General features: G+C 35.4%; 5 protein-coding genes across 5 annotated transcripts; 1 reads left to right on the forward strand and 4 right to left on the reverse strand.

The window, feature by feature from the left end:
• Window positions 1-263: 263 nt before the first annotated feature.
• LOC142525960 (fructose-1,6-bisphosphatase, chloroplastic-like) lies at window positions 264-4180 on the reverse strand. Its single transcript, XM_075630243.1, has 5 exons — window positions 3743-4180; window positions 1892-2449; window positions 1576-1800; window positions 666-1172; window positions 264-511 (listed from the first exon to the last, which is right to left on the reverse strand). The coding sequence occupies exons 2-5, from the start codon at window positions 2333-2335 to the stop codon at window positions 440-442; spliced, it is 1248 nt and encodes a 415-aa protein (XP_075486358.1). The 5' UTR covers window positions 2336-2449; window positions 3743-4180; the 3' UTR covers window positions 264-439.
• A 1119-nt stretch (window positions 4181-5299) lies between these two features.
• LOC142525970 (fructose-1,6-bisphosphatase, chloroplastic-like) lies at window positions 5300-7987 on the reverse strand. The gene is made up of 4 exons (XM_075630250.1): window positions 7446-7987; window positions 6907-7131; window positions 5821-6327; window positions 5300-5491 (listed from the first exon to the last, which is right to left on the reverse strand). The coding sequence occupies exons 1-4, from the start codon at window positions 7854-7856 to the stop codon at window positions 5420-5422; spliced, it is 1215 nt and encodes a 404-aa protein (XP_075486365.1). The 5' UTR covers window positions 7857-7987; the 3' UTR covers window positions 5300-5419.
• A 4567-nt stretch (window positions 7988-12554) lies between these two features.
• On the forward strand, window positions 12555-14942 carry LOC142525984 (uncharacterized). The gene is made up of 2 exons (XM_075630265.1): window positions 12555-13382; window positions 14308-14942. The coding sequence occupies exons 1-2, from the start codon at window positions 12991-12993 to the stop codon at window positions 14435-14437; spliced, it is 522 nt and encodes a 173-aa protein (XP_075486380.1). The 5' UTR covers window positions 12555-12990; the 3' UTR covers window positions 14438-14942.
• A 137-nt stretch (window positions 14943-15079) lies between these two features.
• Window positions 15080-19038, reverse strand: LOC142525967 (serine/threonine-protein kinase BSK5-like). Its single transcript, XM_075630249.1, has 10 exons — window positions 18582-19038; window positions 18274-18485; window positions 17869-18004; window positions 17592-17725; window positions 17400-17505; window positions 17159-17244; window positions 16877-17065; window positions 16190-16354; window positions 16000-16113; window positions 15080-15425 (listed from the first exon to the last, which is right to left on the reverse strand). The coding sequence occupies exons 1-10, from the start codon at window positions 18661-18663 to the stop codon at window positions 15183-15185; spliced, it is 1467 nt and encodes a 488-aa protein (XP_075486364.1). The 5' UTR covers window positions 18664-19038; the 3' UTR covers window positions 15080-15182.
• Window positions 19039-21994: 2956 nt separating this feature from the next.
• Window positions 21995-25671, reverse strand: LOC142525976 (phosphatidylinositol:ceramide inositolphosphotransferase 2-like). Its single transcript, XM_075630258.1, has 12 exons — window positions 25229-25671; window positions 24979-25068; window positions 24063-24149; window positions 23892-23960; window positions 23730-23810; window positions 23450-23521; window positions 23246-23303; window positions 23058-23160; window positions 22758-22853; window positions 22628-22674; window positions 22399-22517; window positions 21995-22305 (listed from the first exon to the last, which is right to left on the reverse strand). The coding sequence occupies exons 1-12, from the start codon at window positions 25262-25264 to the stop codon at window positions 22225-22227; spliced, it is 939 nt and encodes a 312-aa protein (XP_075486373.1). The 5' UTR covers window positions 25265-25671; the 3' UTR covers window positions 21995-22224.
• Window positions 25672-27653: the final 1982 nt, after the last annotated feature.

The raw sequence follows: 27653 nt of genomic DNA on the forward strand, positions 1-27653 counted from the left end.
AAATATAATTTTTACTATAATTTCAAATATAAATATATTACATGAGACGGGTCAATCCTACCGATATTCACAATAAAAATAATACTATTTAGCATAAAAAATAATATATTTTCATGGATGACTCAAATAAGAGATCCGTCTCAAAAAATACGATCGTGAGACCGTCTCACGTAAGTTTTTGTCCATTCAATTTACTTGCTTAATCAATAGATACTAATAATTTAGATCAAGTCGAGTGAATCAACTCAAATTCAAACAGGGAAACATAGAAAATTAATAAATGAACACAATTTAGTAGCAACAGCTGATTTAGATTTCAAGAATTTATTGAATCTTGCTGCAGTGTGTAAATGCATGAGCAAATTTCCCAGAATTACTTGTGTTCTCAATCTAAATGTTAAACATACCAACTCCTATGTGCAGAATTTCAGAATTTTCTTCAACGTAAATAATTCTCCAGTTTCTCAACTTCGTCTGGACTGCCTATAAATATCGGTGTACGTTGATGAACCTGAAAAAAAGAAGAAGAAATAAGATGAGACAAAAATCAATGAATATTGGCTCCACTTAGTTTTTTGAAGCACAACTACAAGTATCCGTTAGCGTATGAGAAGCAAAACCCAAGTTTATTAGTTGGGAGAATCCATGTAAGTTAATATTTGTACCTGATCTGGCCTAATATCAAGTATTCTCTGGCATCCATCTGTTGCTTTTCCCCCGGCCTGTTCAACCAAATAGCTCATTGGTGCACACTCGTACAAGAGCCGTAGATTGCCGTTTTTGCTCTTCTTGTTTTTCGGGTTCCCATAGATTCCACCAACCAGTAACATCCTATGAATCTCACCAACAAGGCAACCCATGTACCGACCTGAATATGGCCTGCCATTGGAGCCCGGCTTTCTTAAGTCGTCTAGGTATTTCTGCAATTTTTCATCGAACAGGTCATAGTTTCCTTCATTGAAGGAGTAAATTTTTCCGGTACTCGGGATCCTGATGTTTTCATGAGTTAAAACGAATTCGCCATAGGCTGGATCGAGCGTGAAGGCAAGCACGCCTCTGCCTATTGAGAGGGTGAAGACCACTGAGCTCGAGTACAGGCAGTAACCTGCAGCTAGCAAGTTGCTTCCCGGCTGACAAACGCTCATCGCGCACTTCTCTTGTTCTTGAGCAAGCTTTTTGGATCCAATGAAGTTGTTAGACGCATCAAATTTTCAATTTTATGCATGATTTGTCTTACAAATATAAATTCCGAGGCCCACCAAGAACTCATTGGACCTTTGCACGCACATAGCAAACGATGTAGTGTTAGAAGATTATGGGGTAATATTATCCCAATAAAGTTGAAATTGGCAAATATCCTCGGACGTTAAAGAAGTGTTAAAGATCCCCATCAAAATTTCTATAAGCACGCACGTTTTTTTTTTCTCTACACATAATCTATCGCTAAAAACTGGATTCTCTTGGAAAATCTTGAACCACAAAGAAATAAGAATCAAACCGAAAAAATCAACAGTGTGGAGTTAGATAAACTACAAATGAAGAATGCTTCTGAAATCATATTTCTCAAGAATTTACCTTACAATCATCGTTTATGTCGACTAGGCGTTGCGTATCAGGAGCGTATATCCCGAAAACGGAGCCCGTCGTCAAGCTAGTGTCAATATTAGCAGAGCCGTCAATAGGGTCGAAAACCACAATGTAATTTCCAGAATACGTCTCTTCAACTGCAACTGGCGCGTCTTCTTCCTCCGATACTATAACTCCTGTCCGCCCACTGGATCTCAAACTGCTGCAGAACAACTGAAACATCCGTAGTAGCTTAATTCAATTTAATTCATGGGTTTTATATGTGGGTTGAAATGCAGATAATGGAAAATCGAAACCAATGAACCTCGTTGGCAACAACATCGAGTTTCTTCTGATCTTCACCCTGGATGTTCATGGTTCCCTGAGCTCCGGTGAGGTTGATGATATTGGATCTTTGCAGCAATGACGCGATTTTCTTGCATGCTAAAGAAATGCTGGAAAGAACAATTGCAAGTTCTGTATCTATGTGGCCGGCCTGTTCTTGCTTCAAAAGCCATGTCGTTAAGTTCTCGATGTCATATCTGCTACTCCTCATTGGTGCCGCGGCTGTATCCGTGGCAGCGGAGGCTACTGATTCTAGCTGGACGGCTTTGCAGGTTATTCCGCGGCTGAAACTGTAGGTGGAGAATGGCTGTTTGCTGCTGCTGTGTGGTAGTTGGCGGAGATGGAGAGAACAGAGGCAAGAGATGGAAGAAGAGGCTGAGCTTAGGCTGTTCCATGTTAGGAGCCTCGTGATTGCTTCAGGCATCTTCCTCGATGTGTGTATGCTCGTGAATTGGGGCTTGCTTATATCCGCAAGCACGCACGGACACTTGTGTGAAGGTTATTTCTTTGGTTGCAAAGATTTAATAATCGCAGTATTCTGTCAAATATTTTAATATAAAAGAAAGAGCGAACGAAAATAATCTCTCTATAGTATAGTGTTTTTAATTATACTTTTATTGTAAAATTATTTAAACAAGTAAAAGCAATTTAAATTAATTCATTCATAGAGTCCAATCAAGGTTTCCATGTTGAAAATGTTTTTTATATTGTTGTAAGATTTGAACATTTTGAGTTGCAATTAACTTTTGACACTTAATACAGTGAAAACACTTCAAAATGACTTTCTTAAGTTAAAAAAAAAAAACAGAGCATTTAGACACTGGCTTTTCCTCAATATCTCAAATTCTTTCTACACATAAAGTCTAATAAAATTCACTTCTTGGATGAATAGTGAAACACAAGAATTGTACATGAAATAGTAAACTTTTTCCAAAATTACATTTCATTTTAAGCTAAATATTTATCTAATTTATAGACATTTTCCACAATTTAACGTAAATCATCGTTCTATGCTACGCTGAGAGTAAAATTCTCTAATCATTTATATATACACACACACAAAAAGATAAGTGGAACTTAGGGTCGGAGCCATGATTCATCGTCGCAGTCGTGGAATGAGAATGATAAATATCACGACAAAGTTTCAGGCTAAAACAACTGTATAACTATAAAACATTTTTTTTTTTGGAATTTTGGTGATTTCGCGATTATCATCAGGGATGACAATGGGACGGGACATGCAAGGATGGGTTTGTCATCTCATCCCCGTCCCCGAATTTCATTCATATCTACATACCCTCCCCGATCCCCGTTTTCCTCGAATCCGAAACCACGGGGATCAAATCAGCATTCTCGTCTCTATTTTCATTTCAAAAATATTAATAGAGCAAGACGGGGACGGGAACGAATATTCTCCGAACCAAAACTTATTTTTATCTATTATTATTAATGATAATATTAATATCAATACTAATATTATTAATATTTTAAAAACTAATATTATTATTATATTATTAATATTAATAATGTTATTATTTTTATTATTAATATTATTTTCGGGACGAGTTCGATGATGGGGATAATATCTTTATACCCGTCCAATTATTTCATGGATTTAAAAAAATCTCTAAACCTAAATCCGAAAAAATCGGAGATCTCCGTCCTGGCTTCGGGTTTTCTGCGGGTCCTCAAACCCGTGGAGAAAATTGTCATCTGGTGATGAACGGAACGACGATTTTGCGACGGTTATGGAACATTTTGTGTAAGTTTTATTTTTTCTTCTTTTTTCAAATTATATAATTATATTTATTTTTGTTCTAAAAATACTGACCACGATAATTGCCGCTGTTCCGCAAAATTTCAATGGAACTGAAACAGTAGACTTCGAGACGTTCTCCACTGCCGCGCGACGGCGAACCATGGTTGGAGCTGTTATATTAGGAACGTCCCTCAAACAAGAATGCACCGATTCCCAGAAAAGTTGTAAATCGCGCTTCCAATGGAAAAATTATACTAAATATTTATCCCTTTAGAAGGGCAAAAGAAAAGTTGAACCTCATTGGAGACAGCGTCAAGCTTCATCCGATCCTCTCCCTAAGCAAGTGAAGCTATTTGCTTGCAAGCCATTGAAATGCTCGAAAGAACTACAGTGAGCTCAGCATCAATGGCCCCCTACTGTTCATGCTTCAACAACCAGTTAGTTAGCGTGTAAATCTCGTGAACACGCTTCTTCTTCTTCGTCTCTTTCTCCCGCGTCACCGCCTGGCACTCGTCGGAGGCGGCGGTGGCGTCTGCCGAAAGAAGCTGCCGCCGTTGTTTCATGAGCATGTCGAGAGCGTTCGGAAAGAGCGGAGACGAGTAATTGACAGTGAGGTACTAGAGAAGCGAAGATGGGATCATGGGATACAGTCGCGGCCATGTCTGCTCTGCTTTGCTCTTTTTTTTTGTGTGTTGATAGATATAGAAAGATTTGATTACATCCCTTCATTAATTTGGGATTTGGGAAGATGATTGGATTATGAGGTCGAGGATTTCTTATCTTAGACCACATAAAAGACTCGCTATAGTTTCGCTCATCTAACGTTGTTGATGAGTGATCATTGTTTGTTCGATTATTATATGTGTTATGTGTTGAGCAGGATAACGAAAAAACACTAGTTTTCATTGCATGCATGCACTCGTTAAAGATGAAAATGAGGATCTTAGTGTTAGCAGGCCAAATGAATATTCTAGGCTCAAGATCAACGCTATGACTTAGCCCAGTTTCTTGGATCCAGCCTACCTCGGACAAGGGCTTATAATATTGTTAACACACTGTTTAGTTTGTTGGATAAGACTAAGAAGTAGTGATTTATCAACTTGTTCATTTGTAGAAAAATAAAGTATGAAATTAACTAATATTCAATTCTTTACTAAACAGTGCCTGAATGATTTTGCCCAATTGATTTCAAGTTAAGCTCCTCATTATAGAACAAATACTTGTTTATAATGTAGAGAATAAGTAAAATTTAACTAACCCTAACAATATTGAATTTTTTTTAATAAAAGGAAAGGAAACAATATTTTTATATTGATCTCTTTCAGTATCAGCAAGGACGGAGTTAGAAAATTTGAGTAAGGGGAAAATTTTTTAATTAAAATAAATAGAGAACAAATACATTATCTCTAAGTCATAAAGTATTTTTATGATATTTTTTTATAAAATTATTTAATAAATTATAGTAAATTCATTTCAAAATGATACATGTAAATTATCTATTATTATTATTGCATAACAATAAGCGAGAGGAACTATATTAATAAAAAATTATCTATTATCATTATATAATAATAACTGAGATGAACTATATATATATATATATATATATAAGAGCTTTTAAACACCGTGGTTTCCTCAGATCTCAAATTCTTTTACACATATTCTAATAAAATTTTCTTCTTTAGCAAAGCACAACAATTGTATACTTTCATGTAAAATGGTAAACTTCTTCTACGATAACATTTCTTTTTAAGCTAAATATTTCTCTAATTTGTCGACCTCTTCCACACTTCCAATGTACAATGGAATTCTCTGATGTATCTGCACAAGAATAACAGCAACAGATTAGAATCCTATCCAAAACCTTACAACATGATGTAGGGAGCATGCTTCATGCTAGCCATACAGCCGAATCGGATCAACCCAACGAGTATTATTTCAAGTTCTAAGCTCTATATATTTGTTTGATGACACGCAAAGTTTAGTATATTTATGAAATTCTATACATATATTTCAATTTAAACTAAGCTTGATCCCTATTTCGAGCTCAAATTCGATTCATAACAGGTTTTGGTAAGTTTTTAGGGGAAGAAACATTTTAAACATACTAATTCATTATACTTTATTAGTTAGATCTTATCATTACTCACCTCTGTTGGCTGTATATCAAGAACTCTCTGCTGTCCATCAGAACCTTTCCCACCAGCTTGTTCCACTATAAAGCTCATTGGTGCACACTCATACAAAAGCCTCAGCTTCCCATTTTTGCTCTTCTTATCTCTAGGATAACCATAAATCCCACCATACAGAAGAGTTCTATGGAAATCACCAACCAAACTACCAATATATCGAGCCGAATAAGGCTTACCACTCGGGCCAGGATCCTTCAGATCATCTATGTATTTCTTCAACTTATCGTCCCACAATAGGTAGTTCCCTTCGTTGAAGGCGTAAATCTTCCCCTTTTTTGGAATTTGGATGTTTTCTTGGGTGAGAACGAATTCGCCAAACATGGGATCCAATGTGAAGGCAAACACTCCATTGCCTAAGGTGATCACAAATATTATCGAGCTTGAGTACATGCAGTATCCTGCTGCAAGAAGGTTGTTTCCAGGTTGGCAGACGTTCACGACACATCTTTGTTCCACGTTGTCAAGCTGCGAAAAATACATTTCCCAAAGCAATAAGTGATTTTTGACAAGCTTGGATTCAGCGCGACGTTATGAGAATGCTCATAAGTGACAACTAATCGGTTGGTTTGATGATATAAGTTTGCAGTATCTGAATAAAAAAACAATTCTAAAGAAGTGAACCAGTCATTAATCTATGTTGGACTATATGGGTCTGGCTTATGACCCCCATCCATATTTGATACGACACGTGGCTCTTATAGAAGAGTGGGAGTTTATATCTAATAAGGAACAGACATCGAATTTGTATACGACATTTTCAGAAAATAAGAACAAGTTTCACATTTTTCCACCCCAAAATACACTACCCTACATATTCTTGTAGCATCTGCATCGTGTGGAATGTTTTGGTACCATTCTACCATCAGATTACTTGTAACTTGCAATACGAACCAAAGCCTTTATGCTAGAGTTCAAAACCGAAGTTGGTGTCTATTTTTCCTTCACTTTTCATTTGCTTTCCATCTTTAAATCCTATACTCGACCAGTGGAAATGGATTTAAATCAAACGAAATATAGGCCTGCAAGAAGTTCATTGCAATTTACCGTGGCATCATCTTCGATATCTGCAAGGCACTCATCATTCGGGCTGTAGATCCCGAAGATGGATCCCGTGGACACAGCTGCATCAATGTTGGAAGATCCATCAAGAGGGTCGAACACGACAATGTAGTTGCCGGAATAACTCTCCTCCACAGCCACTGGAACGTCCTCTTCCTCCGATGCAATTATCCCGGTTCTCCCACTTGACCTCAAACAATTAGAAAACACCTGTTTCAACACAAATCAGAATCTTTATCACCTAACTGCACGCCGTACACTCTTCTTCTTAACAACAAAGAGTTGGAGCTGTCATATCAGAACGTCCCTTAAACAAGAACGCACAGATTCCTACAAAAGCAGTAAATTGCGCTTCCAATGGAAATAGTAGACGAATGCACGCAAAATTCAATTAATCTTTATGATGCTAGCGAACATTTTCTTATCGTAAAAGGGTCTCTAGTTTTCAACTAAATCTTTTAAAATAATGAATGTACGCTTAATTAATTTTCCTTTTAGAAGGGCAAAAAATAAAAAAGGTGAACCTCATTGGAGACAACGTCAAGCTTCTTCTGATCCTCCCCCTGAACATTAACGGCGCCCTGAACACCAGTCAGATTAGAAATGCTGGCCCTCTGAACCAGTGAAGCTATTTGCTTGCAAGCCATTGAAATGCTCGAAAGAACTATGGTAAGCTCAGCATCAATAGCCCCCGCCTGCTCTTGCTTCAACAACCAGTTAGTCAGCGTGTAAATCTCGTAACCACTCTTCTTCTTCGTCTCCTTCTCCGCCGTCACCGCCATACACTTCACTCCACCGTCGACGCTCGGAAGCGTCCGCCAAAAAAAGCTGCCGCCATTGTTTGAGCATGTCGAGAGCGTTCGGAAAGAGGAGAGACGAGTGATTGACTGTGAGGTACTGGAGAAGAGAAGATGGGATGACGCTGTGACGGCCATGGCTGCTCCTTGTTTTATATTTTCTTGTTGAATTTGGAAAGATTTGATTACATTTTCAGAAATTTTCCTTCATTTATTTGGGATTTAGGAAGATGATTGGATTGTAAGGTTGGCAAGGACTTCTTATCTTCAGACTACATTTTCTGTGCATGCATTGGTTTTAAAGATGAAAGTGCGAATCTCAGTGGGCCGAATGACTCTTGGCACATATAAACGAACTATGACTGAGCCCAGTTTATTCGATAGATGGATCCGGCCAAGAGTCATTCGGCCCAGTTTACCTGCAGACATCTAAGAAGAAGAGCGTGGGCTCCAGTTGGTAATAGCTATTGCCTATTGGCCGACACTGCCCTAAATTAAAGAATATAAACTTGAAAAAAACTTAAATTTGTGATAATCAAACAAACGAATTGGCCAATAATAAAAATTTAAATCTGTGAGACTCTCCTCATCATCATTTTATATAAACTGAAGTATCCCATTCCACGAGAACAAATTAAAACAGGGGGAAAAAGAGCAAAACGCACGCAAACACCAAGAAACGAATGGCTTATGCCCCTTCGATGAAACTGCCAGTGGTTATCTTCTTCGTCACTTCTCTTCTCGTCCAAGTAACACTTGGTGTCTAATTAGTTCTGTAATAATTCTGATTTGAATAATTATGTTGTAAACCCATTTACATTTTCTCGATATATATGTTATAGCGGAGGTTACCTGCGAGATTTTGCCGGCGAACCTTTGTTCCTTCGCCATTGCATCGTCGGGGAAGAGGTGCGTGTTAGAGAACTACGTGAATGGAGAGGGGAATCTGATTACACATGTAAGCCATCAGATGTGGTGGTAGAGAGACTGCTCGGATATATCGAGACTGATCAGTGCCTGTGGTGTTGACCGTGTTATTCAAAATATATCGAATGGAACAGGACAGATAACTATGTGTAAAACCAGCAAAACAGTACATCGAATCAAAACAGTAGGTACAATACTCAAATAAATCAAACCGAGACCTGTATGAAATACAGTGTCCTTAAAACAGATTCGTCCCCTTCCGGTTTGCGCTTTCGGAAAAAAATAGCAAAAGCCAAGTGAACCTTGATGGGAAATTTTGCCATGATCGGTCCGACATTCGACGCACCCAGGTCGCGCTCGTACGCTTGCACACAAGTCAAACCTTTTTCCACTGCAAATCGGGCCCATGATTTGCACACCCCCTTGCGCCATAGTGCGCGAGAGAGAGCCTCTTGACCAATCTTACTTACATCTGCATAAAGTGTAAGTCAATATAAGCTCGCCAATGCTATGATCATTTTCCAATTGAGACATTTCCCACTTACCATCTACTAGGCCTTGCTTGCTTGTCCAATTTCTCGAACAAGTCCAATAGGCCTCTAAGTCCAACAGACCGTGGATTCATAGGAATATCCTCTGACGTCTTTTTCACTGCCGGAATTCGCTGCCAACCTCTGCTCTCCGACTTGTTACCAGAACTGTCCTAATATTGTGGACCTTTATTTTAATCTTGCAGCTGGTGAAGGTAACCAATTTTGTTATTATATTTCTAGGAACCTTAAGTGATAATATTTAACGTGCATGTTAATTAATATTGTGCACGGGTGTTTCTGCCATCTCTTGTGAGAAACAGAAGTCCAGTCCTCACCGTGCCATGCTGGAGCTTATTGAGCAGCGGTGGTGACGCAGCCCCGGGCCCCGTGGCGGGTGCTCCCGCCCCTTCATTTTTTAAGTAATTCCAAGGATTCAACGGAGTGGAGTTTTAAAGGTCATGATCCATATTCTTTGGAGGAACGAAGGATAATTTTAAAATCTTTGCCTTGTATTGGCTTTTGATTATCAAATTTTTTGAATAAGATTTGATTTGATAAACATCAAGACATATTATAGCTGTTGATGATTTACCTTTTTTTTTTTGGTATCTTTTTGTCAATTTTTTTGTATTAAAGGTGTGGAAAACCAAATATAAATTGATATAAAAATCTCATTTCTCTACTTTTTTTTAGTAGTATATGTTTGTGGTGTGTTTGAAATCTTATAGTGATGTATTTTTAACAAAGCTTGATATATACATTGACCATGCAAATTTTGTTTCTACCATTTATATCAAAATTATAAATACATTTTACGATTGACACCTCACATAATTTTACTATCTTAATTATTTATTATTAATCTATAATTAATCTACCATTTAAAACAATGAGAATGGCGCAGTGAAACACAAACAAAATTGTGAAGCAACAAAAACGGAAACGAAACCAAAAAAAACCAGAACTAAAGTGGGAAAAAAAACTCATAACAAGTTACATATTGAAATTTAGACAGAAACGTGAAACAAGAAAGAAAAAGGGTAAAAATCCATAACAATTTACAACTAAAATTTAGCAACAGAGACATGAAATAATAGTGGAGAAGGATAAGAACTTAGCTTATTTTAATTTCAAGATTTGTTTTTGTTTCGAACGAAAAAATTTCAAGGTAAAATAGTTGAATTTGCGACACTGCCAACAAGTAAGATCAGAAACAAATGGGCTGTTGCTTGTGCGAACACCGTTGGATATCATTTGATGAAACCGAGACATGGCTTTGGCCTTTGAGCATGGGTTCAGCTGCAATATGCAGTCACCTTTCTACTGTGAAGGTCGTCTCTTTTCCCTCAACTTGTAGTCATTAGAAACAAATTGAACTGCCTTTAATTTGTTTTTGTTATCATATTTTATCAGACATTCGAGTGCCCACTCAGTCTTGTGGGATCCCAACTATTTTGAGAATGCAAGAAAGCATGCCATTAACCTAGATCGGCATGCTGTGAATAGTTATGGCAGTGGGTCCCATTAATTTTCGAGTCAAACCCCAATAAGCCCGCCTCGGTGGGGTGGGTTTAGACCCGCCTAACAGGGTCTCAAGCTCCGACCCGTAAAATATATAATAATATATTTAGTTTAATTAGATATAATTTTTATATCATTACTAGAGAAATATTTCGGGTAAAGTCAAACAGATCTCGATTTGATTGCACCCTAAGCTGGGTAAAGATTCATGCATAGATGAAGTTTAGGTTACTAGGCTTTCAGAAGTAGTAGATCATTCGAGCCTAGTTGTAGCCATTTTAGTCAAATACTATATACCAAACCCACATTTTTGGGAACGGGGCTTGAATGCTTGATTGTGGTGGTGGATTTGTTTGGCCAACTACCCAACTAGACTTAGCCAATCAAATTAGATATATCTAGTATTTATCTCTAGATTTTTAATACATTTTAATAAAATATGGTATGAGATTTTGAGTTTTTTTTTTTAATTATTATTGTAATTATATAACTTAAACTTAAAGTGTGAAAAAGAATAATTATCGGTTCTTTCTTAGTCCTCGTTAAAACTTTTGACGTGTAAAAGAGGTCGGAAAATGTTCCATAATCCCATGTTTCATGGTTGCTACTTTAGTATAATCGCATGTTAACTTTATTATGTTTTTAAAATATTATTAATATGATAAAAAGAAATTAATGTTGAAACCTTTTTTGAATGGAATCCTATCCAATAAAATACTATTTAACATTATTTATTTTATTTTATTCAGTAGTTTGAAGTTTAAGGTTTCAAGTTCACATGGAGACATAAAATTAAATCATTGTCACGTGCAACGTGAATCAAATGATATTTGGTACAAAAGAAGGTGAAATTACGGAGTGTGTCATTGCTTGTGAAAATATTTTTATACAAATTATTTAACTTCATTTTTATATATTTTTATCTAATGAAACTTAATGATTTTGTCATCTTGGGCAGAAATCAACTTGTTGATATTCTACCGACTGAATTACCCAATTAGATATGGATCCGAGTCAAGACTCGATTTATTGGACTTGAATGTGATTAGGTCTCTTGTGAGACGTTCTCCCGAATCTTTATATGTGAGACGGATCAACCTTATTGATATTCACAATTTAAAGTAATATTCTTAACATAAAAAGTAATATTTTTTCATAGATGATCTAAATAAGAGATCTGTCTCACAAAGTACGACCCGTGAAACCGTCTCACACAAATTTTTGTCCTTGAATATATAGAGTACGTATATCCTTTGGAGTTGAAGGGGACATTCACCTTCACATTACACAAAAAATTTTGTGAGATGATGTGTTTATTCAATTTTATAAGATTGATATCTTATTTAGGTCATTTATAAAAAAATATTATTTTTATATCAAAAATATTATTATAAATATCATGAGATTTATTTGTATATGGATCACGATAACTCTACTAATTTCATAATAATTATATATATATATATTATTTTCCTCGGGTAGACCATAATGGTGGCACCATGTCTAATTGTTGATTATGATTTTTTTTTTTTTTGGCTCAACTTATTATATATTATTTGATATTTTTACACAATTATTATAGTGCTCTCCTTTTAAAATTACTTTGTAAGGTATCAGGCGAAGTACTATGACAACTTACAACTTTCTTTAAACTCTCTTCCCTATGCTCTTTCATTCTGTTAATTATTAAAAATCTAATAAATAGCCATTAGAAAATATAATAACAAAGCAACTCTAACAAGAAAAAAAATATTAATCTGTGTAATTTTTGAAAGTTATTCTATTCGTTAATGCTCTTAAACTTTCTCAAATCACCCTGCCCATTTGGACATATATCTGTGTCTTTACCTCGTCAAATCTTTGTTTCTTTGGTTCCTAATCCACCTCATATCTGGCCATTTCCAAATCAGATTACGTATATGCTAAACATTTTAATTTCTTGCGCTTTGTTGAAATTTATGTGGGGTATAAGCAATAATCAACTGCAGTTAAAAGTACAGTGATGGAAACGTGGAAGGGTCACCTAAATGACCTAATCCAATATCCTCTTTCTCGATCCTCACTTTTTTTTTTCGTCCCAAAATGTTGTAATAATATGAATTCAACACATGGGGTCTTTAAAGATTTGCCTTTGAATGCCTTAATGAGCAGTTCTGCGTAGAGACAGAGGCGTTAGCTTGCTGAATTCCATTAATGGGTTCTTTAAAAATCCAATCTTGAGGGTTACTGTGTAATATTTTATGCATTTAAAGGTTCTTAACTTCTAGTCCTTCGACACGGTTACTGTAAAAATGTCCCACGTAGACTTAGAATGTAGGGGAGGCGTCGCCAGTGAGGAGGAGGAGGAGGAGGAAGAGGGCAGCGTTTGGTTCTCCGACGCCTACTCCACGGGTGATGGTGAGACCTCTTATGATGAGATTTTGGAAGCCGAGGCTTTGGAATCTAGGAAAGCTTCATCAATGGCGGATTCTTCTGATTGTTCAGTTGACATTGATGTAGAAAGCGGTGAAAACAGGGTGAATATAAGTAGAATTGAGAGGGATTGCAGGATTTGTCATCTGAGTTTGGTGAGCAGAAGCCCTGGTCTGGGTGTGGCTATCGAGTTGGGGTGTTATTGTAAGGATGATCTGGCTGCTGCTCATAAGCATTGTGCCGAAACTTGGTTCAAGATCAAAGGAAACAAGTTGGTGACTTAAAACCATTTTAACTTATCCTTTTTTCAGTGTTTTTGTTAGTTTATTGTTGCTCATCTTTCTCGACTTTTGTGAATTTTGCTGATTCTCTACAATTTTCCTCTTGGAAGGGATGAAAAATTCTGAATTTTTTCTAATCCAAAATCAAATTACATTTTAATCGCCATTGGAATGTGGTTTTTGTAGAAATAAACTTTCTTAAATGCATTCGATAATCGACAAATTACTCGTTTTTACTGCGGGTTATAATTTGCCGCCGACAAATTTTGTCCTTTTCGTCGTTTTTTTGGTGCCTAGGACAATTTATGATGTACTGCGAGAGAGGGTTTTAGATAACACATGAAATTTGGCCTTGTTTTGCTCAGTCTCCGAGTAAAATTTGTGAGAATTTGGTATATTACGTTTTGTACGCTTAGCTGACAGACTACGCTGCTTTAGTATTGTGAAAACGATAAAGAAGAATGTGATTATCAACGACATAACGAGGGCAAAAAGTGAAGCAAAAGAGAAAAAATTGGAGTAGTTGCTAAAATTTTTTTGCACAGATTCTCTTCTTTTCTAAATTGGAGGTTTGATCCCTGTTTGATATGCCTAATATTTTTCCATGATTACTTGATTATTTTTTTGTTACCAATCTTCGGATTCCACTGGTTTCGTCGATTTATTGACCAAATGATAACGAGCTCTCCTTATATGGGAATTCTTGAACTCATTCGATTTTTGAAAATTTTCTGCTACAAATGTCATGAAAGCCTCAGAGAAGTTGAAGCCTTGCTTCATCTACTCAATGAGTCTGAACCCAACAAACTAGCATAAGATGAAGATAGTTTTTAGTTTCCCAGTTGCATTTCAAAATGTTTGAACCATTATCGTTTGATCTTCGATCTGATGTCTTACAGCGACTCTCATTGTCAGGACTTGCGAGATTTGTAATTCGATAGCGCGAAACATAGTCGGGCCTAATGATCTCGAGGCTTTGCAACAACAAACAGGCGACAATAGCGCTGCAGCGACAATAGCGCCGCAGCGACAGCTGCTACCTTAGCTGTGTCGCCTTCCGCCTCAGAAACTAGAAGCTGCATGAACAGTCACCGGTTTTTGAATCTTCTTCTTGCTTGTATGGTGTTTGCTTTTGTCATATCTTGGCTTTTCCACTTCAATATCCCATCATAAGTCTTGTATAATACTAAATCTTGATGAGGATTTTACCAAACTAGGAGAATGCGAGTTGCTCGTTCCCATTGTTGTCGAGGAGGCGAGCCCGAACGGAGTGATGAAGATCAGAGCCACCTGAAATGAACATTTTTCATATTTTACGTGTAATTTTTAAATATTTTAGAGTTTGTTTAGAAATATATTATCGCTTTCTCTCGATTAAATTAGTGGGTCGATATTTTTTGCTTAGGGTTTAAGAATCGACCAGTTAGTTGTTACCTTTGGTGTTAATTGAATTTTCCAGAATCTCATAATTTTTTTTTTAATTGTTAGTTTCAAAATAACGTCTCTGTTTTGGAAAACAACCCCCCATCTGCTATCAGGTACACGCTCTCTATTTCTCTCTTACATTCGTATTCGTCAAAATGCCCTAAAGACGAATTTTGAATTGGTAGCAACTCATCCATGCATTGCGTTGCTTTGGATAAAGATTGTCCTTTTGTTGGTGGGTTGTCCAGAAACCCAGAAAATGTAAATTAACTATCAATTTCAAATACTCATCTGGTGTTTGACAAAGGGAACCAAGAAAAGTGAGAGAACCAAATCCATGAAAAGGGTGAAAACTGTACAAGATTTTAATTTCTGTTTCTTTTGGCTTCCATATATGTTGCTTCGTTCAGTGATTCCTGGGCATCGTTGTCCATTTTGAGCTTGAAAAGTGAAACTGCCTGAAGGTAAAGTGCAGTTGGCCAGTCTGGAAATAGAACCAAAGCTTGCATGGCATCTCCTAGAGCTTCATTTGGCATCTCAGACATCAAATAAGATAAGCAGCGTCGTGAATAGACAGTTGGAAATAGCATCGTCCCACCATCAATGAACTACTCAAAAGAAATACAAATAAATCGTTTCAGGCCTTTTATGAAGCAGTTGTAGAAATTAAGGGTTATCTTTAGGTGTAACTGAAAAATCTTTGTTGCAGCTTATGAAACACCCCTGTGAACTTTCACCAACCCTAAAATTAGGTGATCACACGTTACCCCTACAAGAAATTGTGGAGTCTGATAAGATTGACATATTTCGCCACCTAATAGACTAGTTCGGCTTTAGGCTCTCATCTTAGACTTCATTAACATTAAGGGATGATGTTGGAAAGAGCTACTAACGAGCCAATATAGATATCGTGATTCATGTTTTTATCATAAGCTGAATTAAGTTTATTTGAGTGGAAATCATTCAGAATTGATTGTTGTTGGTGTCAGCTTCTCAAACTGTAGGTGATACTGCTGTCACACATTGCCACGGCACAAGAGATTACATAGTCGTTTATAATGTTAAGAGACTCTTCCACCCAACCATTTACTTTAATTTGGTGTCACCTCGTGGATGTATGACATCATATCGAATTCTTATGAAATCCATTATTCCCTATGACAAACAGTCTCATAGGCTTACTTGTGTGTAGCAATCAATTGCAGTAGTGAAATCTTTGGCTCTAAAAGCAGAATCTCCCTGCTGCTTGGCATCCAACGTCTCCTTCATTTGAATTGTCCACATTTGGAAAGATAACTGCGAAAGAAATAACCCATATCAGATTTTGATGAATAGAAATTGTGATATGATTTGGGAGGCCGAAAGTGGAGACCTCGTCTGCAACTCCCTCGTCATCTTTGTCTCCAGCTTTATCCAATATTTCATGTATGGCTGTGAGATCCATTCTCAGGCATGCTTCACCCATAGGAGTCAACAGCGATGGTTGAGTAGATAAGGTGTTTCCTTGTCGAACACCGAGTAAGACGTAAGAAGGAACCTGATACATAGTTGTGACACTTGATCATTTACAGGAAAATTTATGTTGTCAGCTCAAATACTTTTGAAATTCTTGCATTAGGTGTACAGTGTAAGCCAGACAGAGTCAACATAAACAATATCCTTTATACAAAGCTTCACACTTTAAAAAAATAAAAATTATTCAGCGGTATAATAGACAACATCAATGTCAATCCACCATTCCAGAATTGTATGGTCATAAATTTATTAGAGTCGGAGCTAATAGCAATGACTTCACTCGAATCTTAAAATTTTACTGCAATTATAAGATCATGCGGTGATCGATATGCCACTTGTACTGTTTAGCAAAATGACAATGGATGGTAAACGTTGCAACTGGTACAATTGGTGAAACTTACTGGTATCATCATTAAGCTACCACAATTAGGTAATTCACCAAAATCTTGAAAACTTCACTAGATATAACGGAGTGATGAAAACTGTCCGAATTTGGGAAAATTTGCAACTGCTGGAGAATGTGGTAAACATGTTTTTATCATACCTCAGTTTCTTTCTGAAGAGACGAGAGAGAAGTGACGAGAGACTTAGCACTCGGCCTTTCTCGTGCTTCATACTGCAAACAACGGGTGGCCAACCGTACCAACTCAGTCCCTTCGTGAGTAGAAATGTGACCCTCCAAACATGAATCCATGAGCATCAGAAAGTTTTTTGTCCGGATGAGATCCAGAGCCTTTAAGAGGATAATAGTAAAAAAATAACGTCAGGACTCGTTGAACCTAGGACATACTGCATTCTATTTATCCTAAATCAGCAAAAAAAATACATGGGTTGGAGGTATGTGCTTCCCACTTAGAAGATCAATCAGCATGGTTCCAAAGCTGAAAACTGCACTCTCTGGAGTCACTTTTCCTGCATAGATTTTATTACCAAAAATATAACTCAATGTAGGAGTAAGAGCCAGCCAGTTTTACTCGAAACTAAACCCACAAGCTATATGTTTCCGTCATTGTGCCTTAGGCCCATACGGACAGTTGAAGTAAGTCAGTTGAAGTCTGCATGGTTACCGATTCTCAAGTATTCGGGCGGAGTGAAAGCTAAGTTTGTACTGTAACTTTTGCCATCTTTACTGTTCTTCATTAGGCCAAAGCAAGATAGCCTGGGATTCCCTTCCTTCACCACCACGCAGCCAAACATAAGACAATCCAACACTTAAATCCTTGAAACCGAAGAGGTGATATTAGCAAAACACAGTTCACCTGATCAAACAAGACTCTATAAGCATTTAGATCGTGATACAACGCTCTTCCTCTGCTACTGCAGTACTCTATAGCTTGTGCCAAGTAAAAGGCCACCCTCAATCTCATTACCCATTTCATCGGCTGGTTCTCCCCTATAACAGTTCAGCCGCTCTCATACATTAAAATACTAATCCACAAGAAGTTGGAACATTTTTAATAAAGAGATTACGGCTCGAAAAAACTATAATCAAATCTTCAATTCCGAGACTCACGAGAATTAGATTAGGAAACTCACAGTGAAATAAGTGCTTAGCAAGAGTGTCATTGAGCATGAACTCAGCCACCAGCATTCTCTCCTCACCTTCGATGCAACATCCAATTAGATTTGCCAATCTCCCACTTCTTAGATTTCCAACTGCTTTAGCTTCATCCTTCAATAATCCAATAAAAAAATAAGGAGACAACACTATTTATTCTATTTCTCAAACTCGAAAATCTTAGTTTGATTCTTGATTAGAACATAGCAAGAGTACAAACACCCCCTTTTCTCCGGACCGTTTAAGCAACATGAAATCGACTGGATGTTGGAAATAGATTGAGGAATCATTTACGCTGGTCTTATAACTAGAAAAAGGTTGTTATGCATACAAATTACATGCATTAAAATGAACTTAATTCAGACACAAAACAGTGAACTGACAAGGAATTGGCTAGAATCAGGCCAAGCAGACTTGTTAAAGCGCTTAACAGCAATCCAGCGTTTATTTTCGAGCAAGCCTTTGTAAACTACATTAGGAGCCTTCTCTCCAGGCTCCGAAACAATGTTTTCTAGAGAAAACCCGTTTGTTGCAGCTTTCAGCTCCTCCCAGCTGAACTCTCTGAAGCGTGGCACCGGATTTTTCTCCCCGTTCTCTGAAACCCATAATATAAAGCCAAAAAGACAATTTTTACACAAACCCACGAACAAAAAACTGGTCAAGACTGTGATTAAGGCGTGAATAAACTAACTCTGATCGGAGGATTGAAGAACAGAGAGCTTGCGGCGAGAATACCAGCAGCAGAAGGGAAACTTTGAGCAGCGTGCACCCATTCAATGGTCACCCCTGTTGAGATATTAAATAGGTTCTGTGCTCAAATCAGCTTTAAACTTTTTTATGCTTGAATAGCATACGTTATATATATATATGCAAACAATGGGATTACTGTGTCTGTCTGAACAGTTGTATATCGATGTGTTTGTGTTTGAAAAAATTAACAAATAAATAAAAACAAAAAATCCTTTTTTTCCTGGTTTGTGCTTTCTGCTGCCTTTCTAGATTTTTCGGCTTCTTCAGCATGATCTCCGATCCCATCTTCGTGCATCATTCTCCCAACTTCCCCTTAGTTAGAATACGGGTTTCAGCCTCGAATCAACATGGATAGAACGGATACGTGAGGAATTGTTTTTGTACGCCTCTCACTTTATGCCGTCTATTTTGATATCTCGCAACAATTCAAACGTAATTTATTTAGTAAGTTTGTCATTTTGTATGATTAAAATTCAGTTCAAATCTCTTGTTATACACACATGTAAAACGAAGCACAATTACACTTAAAAGTTATTCAAAAAATACAATGTAATTTTTGAAAATAAAATATTCAAAATTGAAACACTCTGATAGGTTTGAAAACTTGATTTTTGTAAAGAAAAATGTCAATTTTTAGTGTGGAATATTTTGATGCGTGACATTTTTAGTTATGTAATTACGTTTCGATTACCGTTTTTGGTCCCTTTCCTAAAAAATATGTAATTAAAATTTTAATATCATTGTCCTTGTCAAACCAAAAAAGTTTATCTTAATAAAAACAACAAAAAAACAAATATTAGAAATACAAAACAAGAATAAAATAAAATTTATCAAAAAACTAAAGCTATAATAAAACCGTTACACTCAACTAAATCAAAAATAGAGAAAACTACTTAAATATATACTTGTTTTACATAAAAAGTACTCTAAATGCAAACCACAGGTGATCATGATGTGTTAGCCCTAATAAAGAATATCGTCTAAGAATATAATACTCGATAAATATGGGTGATTGAATAATTTGGTGAAATTGCAATCAACATGTGTATATCCAATGTTTAAAAAACCGTACACGGGTAGCGCACCACCTCTTAGGTAGTATTTACACCATTTTTCTTTTTTTATCTAAATATTTAATTTTTCTAATTTAAATTTTATATTTCTCCGATAATTCTTCAATATCGGATTGAAACTCAAAATCAATGAAAAATTCTTCATCTTTATCTGATATAAATTGATTGAAAAATATTTCGAACAATCTTTTTCTTAAAAAGTAAAATAAAAAAATTTATAAATTTAAATTCGACGATCGCTTAGACGATGAATAGATAGTCTAGGTGTTCGATTTTTTTTAACAGCCCTAGTTATATCAACTTTCTAAAAATCGAGGTGGTGGACGATTACCCAATGTGGTATACCAATACCTTTTAGAGCACTGTGTATACCACATCCACAGGGAAATGACTTATTTTGTTGGAATCTACTAAAGACTAAAAACGCGGTTCAAATTGTTAGAATTTGGACTCGGTCTCAATTCCAAATTTAAAAAGACGATTCTTGTATCATGAACGAGTCAAGAGTCTACTCCAACAATTTTATTTTATTTTATTTTATTTTTAAACTTACGGATAATTTACATTAATCGAAAAGAAATTGGATTTGGATTTCGACTTGACTATGATTTTGGATTATTCGAAGAAAATTTCCTTCATTTCTCATTTTTCTTGTAGATCATCGATATTGACAGCACCTGGGTTAATATTCTTAAAATAATTATTTTAACATTTCCAGAAGAAAAGATCTTACCACAAGAAATTTCATTGTTTTAAAAATTCATTAATTCTTATAACATATCATTAGTATGTCTCTTGTGAGACGGTCTCATGAATCTTTATCTGTGAGACGGGTCAATCATACCGATATTCACAATAAAAAGTAATATTTTCTCATTGACCTAAATAAGAGATCTTTTTTAAAAAATACGACACGTGAGACCGTCTCACACAAATTTTTGCCATATAATATGAGTTTTTTGCGTTTTCACACAAGGCTAAATGGTAATTGCCCAAAATTTTATACATATAACATGAGAATTTGACACAATATATATACATAAATGGTTTCTTTCGACAACGGATAATTTAAACATCTTGATGATTTAATATGAATTCTTAATATTTCAATTAATGGCTTACATGTCAGTGTGAATCCAACACTCATCACGTACAAATCAGTTCCTTTAACCATTATATAAATGCTTAAAAGGAACATGTTCGAAAAAGTTGTAATTTCGATCATATGTTGTTTCCCTTTGGAAATAAATTTTATAAAGAATTTCTCAAAGAGAAAAGGCACGACACTCTTTGGATTGATTAAATCCAAATTAAGTATAGGAGAGATTGTCGTGCATTAACATGGGCTCATTTTATTTTACAATCAAAATGGACCAATCTAAGACTCGTATGAATTTGGACCCAAATCAACTTCAGCTCGACCTATTAGACTTCGCGTAACATAAAAGGGAAATTCATGGGGACCCAAACACAACAGAGTGTAGTATATTCCAAGTTTGGACATGGTCCTAGAAATTTTCGAAAGAGAGGAAAAATTCAACAGATGGGATCCTACTAGCACATGGAATTGGGCCAATTTTTCTTCATCTCTAAATCAAGAAATGTATCCTTTCAAGGGTAGATATAGTGGGGGTCAGCCTCTGCAAGACATGTGATTCAAGATTCAATTGGATATAAGATAAGGACATGTTTCCAATATTGAAAGGTTCTTGAGTAGCAAGGAAAATTTTCTCCCCTGTCAAGATTTAGGGCAAGCATGTGTTTCCCCACAGATATATCCATTTCACCACCAAAAAACTATCCAAACATACAGGTATGGCGATCGTTATAACTGGGAAAGTAGGATAAACGAAAATGGACTGAGAAAAGCTCATTACTTTGTAGTGGCTGACAGTTCTTAGAGCAGACCAAAAGGAACGTTTGCTCATGAGCCTGCCTTGTAAACGAGCTTAAGAAATTCCAGCAGTTCGAACTTGTAATAGCTCAAACTCAATAGAGTTTGTATCGAGCTAACTCAATAAGCTCACGAACCGGCTTAGCTCGACTTGTACCTTTACGCAGGGCTGACCAAAAGAGCTCGGTGTATGGGCATTTATCCAACATAAAAAGAAAAATTAATGTCAAATTATATCTAATAGAAAACTGAATGTTTCCTTCCACCACAACCAAATACATTGAATTTCTAAATCCATATCGCCTTATATGATCTACCAGAAGAGATAAGATTGTTTTCTTGGTACCATTTAAAGATTCCAAGATATTTATAAGAATGGAAAATAGATTAAGGATGAAGATAAATAATGATTCAAGGAATAAGAATAAGAAAATATGGAATTCCAAGATACACTATGGAATATTTTTATGACATACAAAAAATTTTTGAAAGTAATCACCCGACTTGCATGATATTGAATACAATTGATGTATACCGATTGTGCGGAGAATCAGGAAGTCAAATGACCAACAACAATGTATTAGTTTCAGCAACAGCACACGTGTTTAGTTTCTTCATCATAAACCATTGATAATTGCCTCAACATGTACAATATTTCTTTCTTCAATAATCTTGCCATTAATTTGAGTTCTTGACCTCTGAGGAGAAAATGAGCAATTTTAAATGCAACTCGTTATTACGAATCAAATTCGTCAAGCAGGTAAAAGAAAGGTAAAATATAATTTTTGTACCCAGTCAACAGAATCTCCAGTACTTCCATTCAAGAGTTTGTGATTGATCTCTTCCTTAGTCTTGCTATCCTTGCTCAACGGGAGCAAGAGCCCTGCGGCTCCAGAACGATCCGGAAGTTCTGCGGAAACAATTTTCAAGTTAAGGATCAAGATTTAGCAAAAATGGGGTTCTGATAAGATAAATAAATTATAAAACAGATATGTGCTTTGAAGAAAAAGAAACACCAACCTGGCATTTTTTTGTCGATAAAGAACACGACTAGATTAACAGTGTACCTGGAACAAATTCAGGCGTTGAAAATCTATTACATCATCATTTTGAATTTAAAGAAGGAATCTTTAAGCAAGCATATATTTACCATGCAACAACGATATCGACTGTATAATGTTTACGCGCTGCAATAATCAACAAGCTCTGGATTACGACGGTTAACCAAGCACACTGCTTCAGAAACCTGGAACATCGCACCAATAAACAAAAACTTTAGAGAATCGAGGTTAAATGAGGGCATTTTTGGGGTTTAAAAATAAATAAAATCCCTCCCTCTCATAATGGACCCTTTTTTCCTTATGTTACAAACAAAGACCGCTTATCAAATATTTTATACATGTATCTGTTCCATTAAAAAGTATATCATGAGATAGCCTATGATATTTACCTTCGAGTACCGTACTTATGATATGTCCGAACAAAGACTAGGGAGAATATCATGTGGGATGAAAATATCAAATCACCACAACCAAAAAGCACTCCGCTAGGAACTGCACAACCATAACTATTCCAATGAACAAAAGGATTTTTAAAAAACTATTCAGAACAGCAGAAATAAATCATGTCGATTGTTACCTATTAATAGAACTTCCAAAATATTATCAGGACGAGGCAGCGTGGCAAATTTTGATCCCTAAATCATTCATAACAATTTTCAATAAATTATAATATATCCATTTATATATTGTGAAGGAAACATGAAACGATGGCAAACATCTTCAGCAGAAAGTGAAAGCTAAAGATATCCATTGTGAAAAAAATAATTCGTGCCATTTTTACCTCCCGACAATGATAGTTTGGACCGGGTAGTTGTGTAGAGTAGAAAGTTATGATTCGAAGAATTTGAGAAGCCTGCAACATAGGGAATTAGCTACAAAATCATTATCATTGATTCTTCGGGAATGCTATAAAATAGACCACAATGTCCCACAGCCAAAGATACATTTTCCATTGAGATTTGACAATTGACAAGGTTCACTCATAGGTTGTTATAAAACAATGTAATTACAAACTTAGTGCACAAAGACTTTATTAAAAGACCGTCAAAACTTTCACTTACAATTAAGCATGCCAATACCCTGCACCATATTAAGACAGTGTAGATCTTCTTGCTTTTTGTAATGAAAGGATGGAAAGTCCACTGCAGGAAGCATCATGGATATTTAGTGCATTAGTTTTCCCAGAGATATTGAAAAGACTGAAGCATAGAAGGCAAACTCACCAACACAAAAGAGAAAAAAACAAATGTAAATACAAATTCACTAATGTACGCTCTGTCTTGCCCGAGCTCCTACAGTACAGGAAAATGAAACCACGAGTGAAAATCTCCAGAACTTAAAAAATGGCACCAATAGTGTTAAGCAACAGCATTAGAAGAATATTTTAAGCTTACTGGAAGAAGATAGAAGCCAACATCCTGAAGTATTGGTCCTGGTCGATGAAAGTAATGGACTCCTCGAGCTGCCAGCCCATGGATGTACTGGTAAAAGTCAACAAAGACAAAGATCATAAATTACAAACAGGAGAGCACATAGCCAATTTCCATCCAAGGAAAACCTAATGACAATTAAAGATGCTAGAGAGAAGCAACCATCTTTCCGAAAAGACCAATTTAATGACCAAAGAATGACAAATATCTTGTAAATATCACGCTTATAAAAACAAAATCCCCAAAAAACTTGATCCATTGGCCAAAATATTGGATGAATAACAAGAAACTCGTAATAGTTCTAGAGAAAAGACTTACTATAAGTGGCAGGTTTGTCTTATACCTAGTCTCCCAGTAAATTTACAAATTCGCCATTTCAACACAAGTATCTGATATTCATTTCTCCTACTAATCAGTTTATCCGAGTATGACTCTAAATAACCCAAAAAAGTTTAATTAAAAGGTAGCCATTAGAAGTAAAAAGCAATTTGAAACATAGTTTCTTCTTTGGCATCCATTTTTTAAACACGTTTGTTTCATCGATTCCATCTTCAAAACAAGGCTATTTCATGCTTTTGTTGACTTCTATCAAAAAGCCTACAGAAGTAAGCTTGTATGCATTGACCATTGACCACCCAAAAGTTGTAGCCACAGATATCATAATAAAAATTTATATCATCTACACATAGTTGTTGATTAATTCGAGAATAGCTAAAAATCAGAAAGGATTAAACATCAAGTTCTCAGGTTTTTATAATACATGTTGTCCATTAAAATCGGTGTCTTTCTCGGAATATGGCTCTGATTTTATCTCACCAGCGAATACCCAACACCAGAATCAAGCAGAGACTGATCCGTCGAAATTTAAAGAAGCACAAACCTGGCAGATGAGGCCCCCTAAAATGTACTTCCAATTTTCTGCAAGAAGCTTGATTTCTGTTGTTGTTTCGGCACAAATTCTCTTCCATAACTTCACATCAGAAAGACAAAAACACAAATCAATAAGAAGAGTCGCTAAAACTAGCATGAAAATTAAAGTAAGAAAGGAGAAAAAAGGAAATCGGAAATCATTCAACTGAAACAGAAAGAGCATATATATTAACTAAAAGCGCAAGGAAAAAAGGCCCGACCTTTGAAGCCTCGCGACCTATGTAATAAAACGACATCTTCTCTGTGAGTTTCAGACGACAACAATGCCATACTACGTCAGAGAAAGACTCTTCTGGAAATCAGCATCCTTCATCCCTCACAAAAATTCAATTTCTTTCAATATTCGATCAAGAATCCACCGAGAAAACCGAAAATTCCGCTCCAATATAAGAAACACACAAAACCCAGCTGCCAAATCCAGGATCTTTGAATATAACGGCCGATATATGCGAAAAGAAATTTCGAATGTTTGAAATCAAAATCACAACAGAAGACCCTTTTCTCTCTCGTCAAACTGGGATACAGAGTTGTTCGTTTTTTTTTCCTCTATTTTTTCGTTCATAATATATATTTTATTGTGCTTCTGCTTCTCTCTCACACTCACTAAATTTGTACTGATTTTGTTTTGATTCGTCTCCCATTGTCTGAATAAAAAATTAAACGCGAGTTTTTTTTTTGAAATGAATTAAACGCGAGTTGAACACGGATAGTCAAAATAACAAGGGAGGGAGGTGGAAAGGTGAAAATTTATATATAAATAAAATAAAAATTGGGAGAAAAAATTTAATAGGGATTTAAACTAATAAATCTTGTCACATGCAGTATATATGTAGTACATAAATGTTTTTAATAAAAAATAATTTTTTTATGTGTTTTTATTAAACTAAGTTAGGAGGAATTCTCTTTTTCCTTGATCTAAATACATATTTTTTCAGAAATTTAATCTGTTTTAAATTTATATATATTGTAGTTGGGAAACAGGAAATATTAGTTTTTTAAGTAATTCGTCGATGATTTACTAACATAAATTGTTATGAAAAGCCTTCTAAGCTCACGTTTATAACGAATTATGTTTTTAATATGAAAAACCTAACAATATACCGAGACGGTCTTACGAATCTTTATATATGAGACGGATCAACCCTACTGATATTCACAATAAAAAATAATATTATTAGCATAAAAAGTAATATTTTTTCATGAATGACCTAAATAAGAGATCCGTCTCACAAAATACGACATATGAGACCGTCTCACACAAGTTTTTGCCATATACCAAATAATAATTACTTTATATTATTTTTCAAAACAATAATATCAATAACATATAGACATAAACAGTGCGTAGACTTACACATTCTGTCAATAATATATAAAATACACATTTCTTACTCGATCGATTGCTTCGGTATCATCAAATTGACGTTTCCAAATTTAAAAATACTTTGCCATGTAAAATATATTTATAATTAATATAACACTTTCCAAATTAAAATAATTCCAAAACAAATATTATAATATTTGTGACATAATATTTGAACAAGCATGGATCTGAACGCCATTTGGCCGAGGATTGTAAGCAAGTATGCCAGGGGGGGGATCCAGTAAATCCGGCCTATTAAGTATAGCACTTTAATGAGATGTTAAAGTCGAATAAATTAACTCTACATTATTATATCAAGAGAAATGGTTTTTACCCATAATAACTGAAAGGTTGTATTTACCATCACTATAACAAATGTAATATTTCTCTTGTCAAACGGTCAAATTGATCTTTATTTGTAAAATGAATCAATCGTACTCGTATTTATAATAAATACTAAGTAATACTTCTCCAGTTGTATACCTAATTTTTTTGTCGTTTTCTCTAAAAAAATCAAATCGAGTACGTTAAGTTTTCTTGCTAAGACTATTTTGTGGTATGGCAATTGAAAATTGAAATGGGAATGGATCAAATGGAAATGGTATGCCTCATGCAAGTTTGTGAATATGCTCTGTCACGTTGTCATTAGGTAAAGATTAAAGGGGTCAGTCAATCACGAGACAAACAACATTAACTTTTAATAATGTTCCACCATCTACGTCCACGTGCCCACTATTTTAACTAATCTTCTTTAATCCCAATATTTCCTAATTAATGATACCCTTAACCGACATTTGGAATAGTATGGCACCAATTGTCAAATATTTGGATTGGAGATTTTAAGGTCGAGAATTTTTTTAAAAAAAAATTGAGTTTATTTGGATAAATGTACTTTTTAATGAATTTTAAATTCTCAAATGTTAAGTTTAATTTACCCTTTGATTCATTGTACTGATATTTCAATTCAAATGCAATGCTGTGGATGATTTTGGAATTTTAGATAATAAAATTATCCATAACTTCGAATTCAATTTTCATAAAGAAAACTTTAGCTTCATGTTATTTATATTTAATCTATAATATACTGATCTTTAGAGAATCGTTTGTTTCAATACATGTATTCTGTTTGGACAATTATTTTAAAAACGTTTTTAGTGTTTTATAATTGAAAAAAAAAAAAAACTTAAAATATGTCCTCCGCGTATTTTTTTTGAATAACAGTTGAAATGTGTTTTTTGATGTTTTAGAACTTTTTAAACATT

The sequence above is a fragment of the Primulina tabacum genome, chromosome 2 (assembly GCF_025594145.1).
Source record: "Primulina tabacum isolate GXHZ01 chromosome 2, ASM2559414v2, whole genome shotgun sequence".
Taxonomy (NCBI): domain Eukaryota; kingdom Viridiplantae; phylum Streptophyta; class Magnoliopsida; order Lamiales; family Gesneriaceae; genus Primulina; species Primulina tabacum.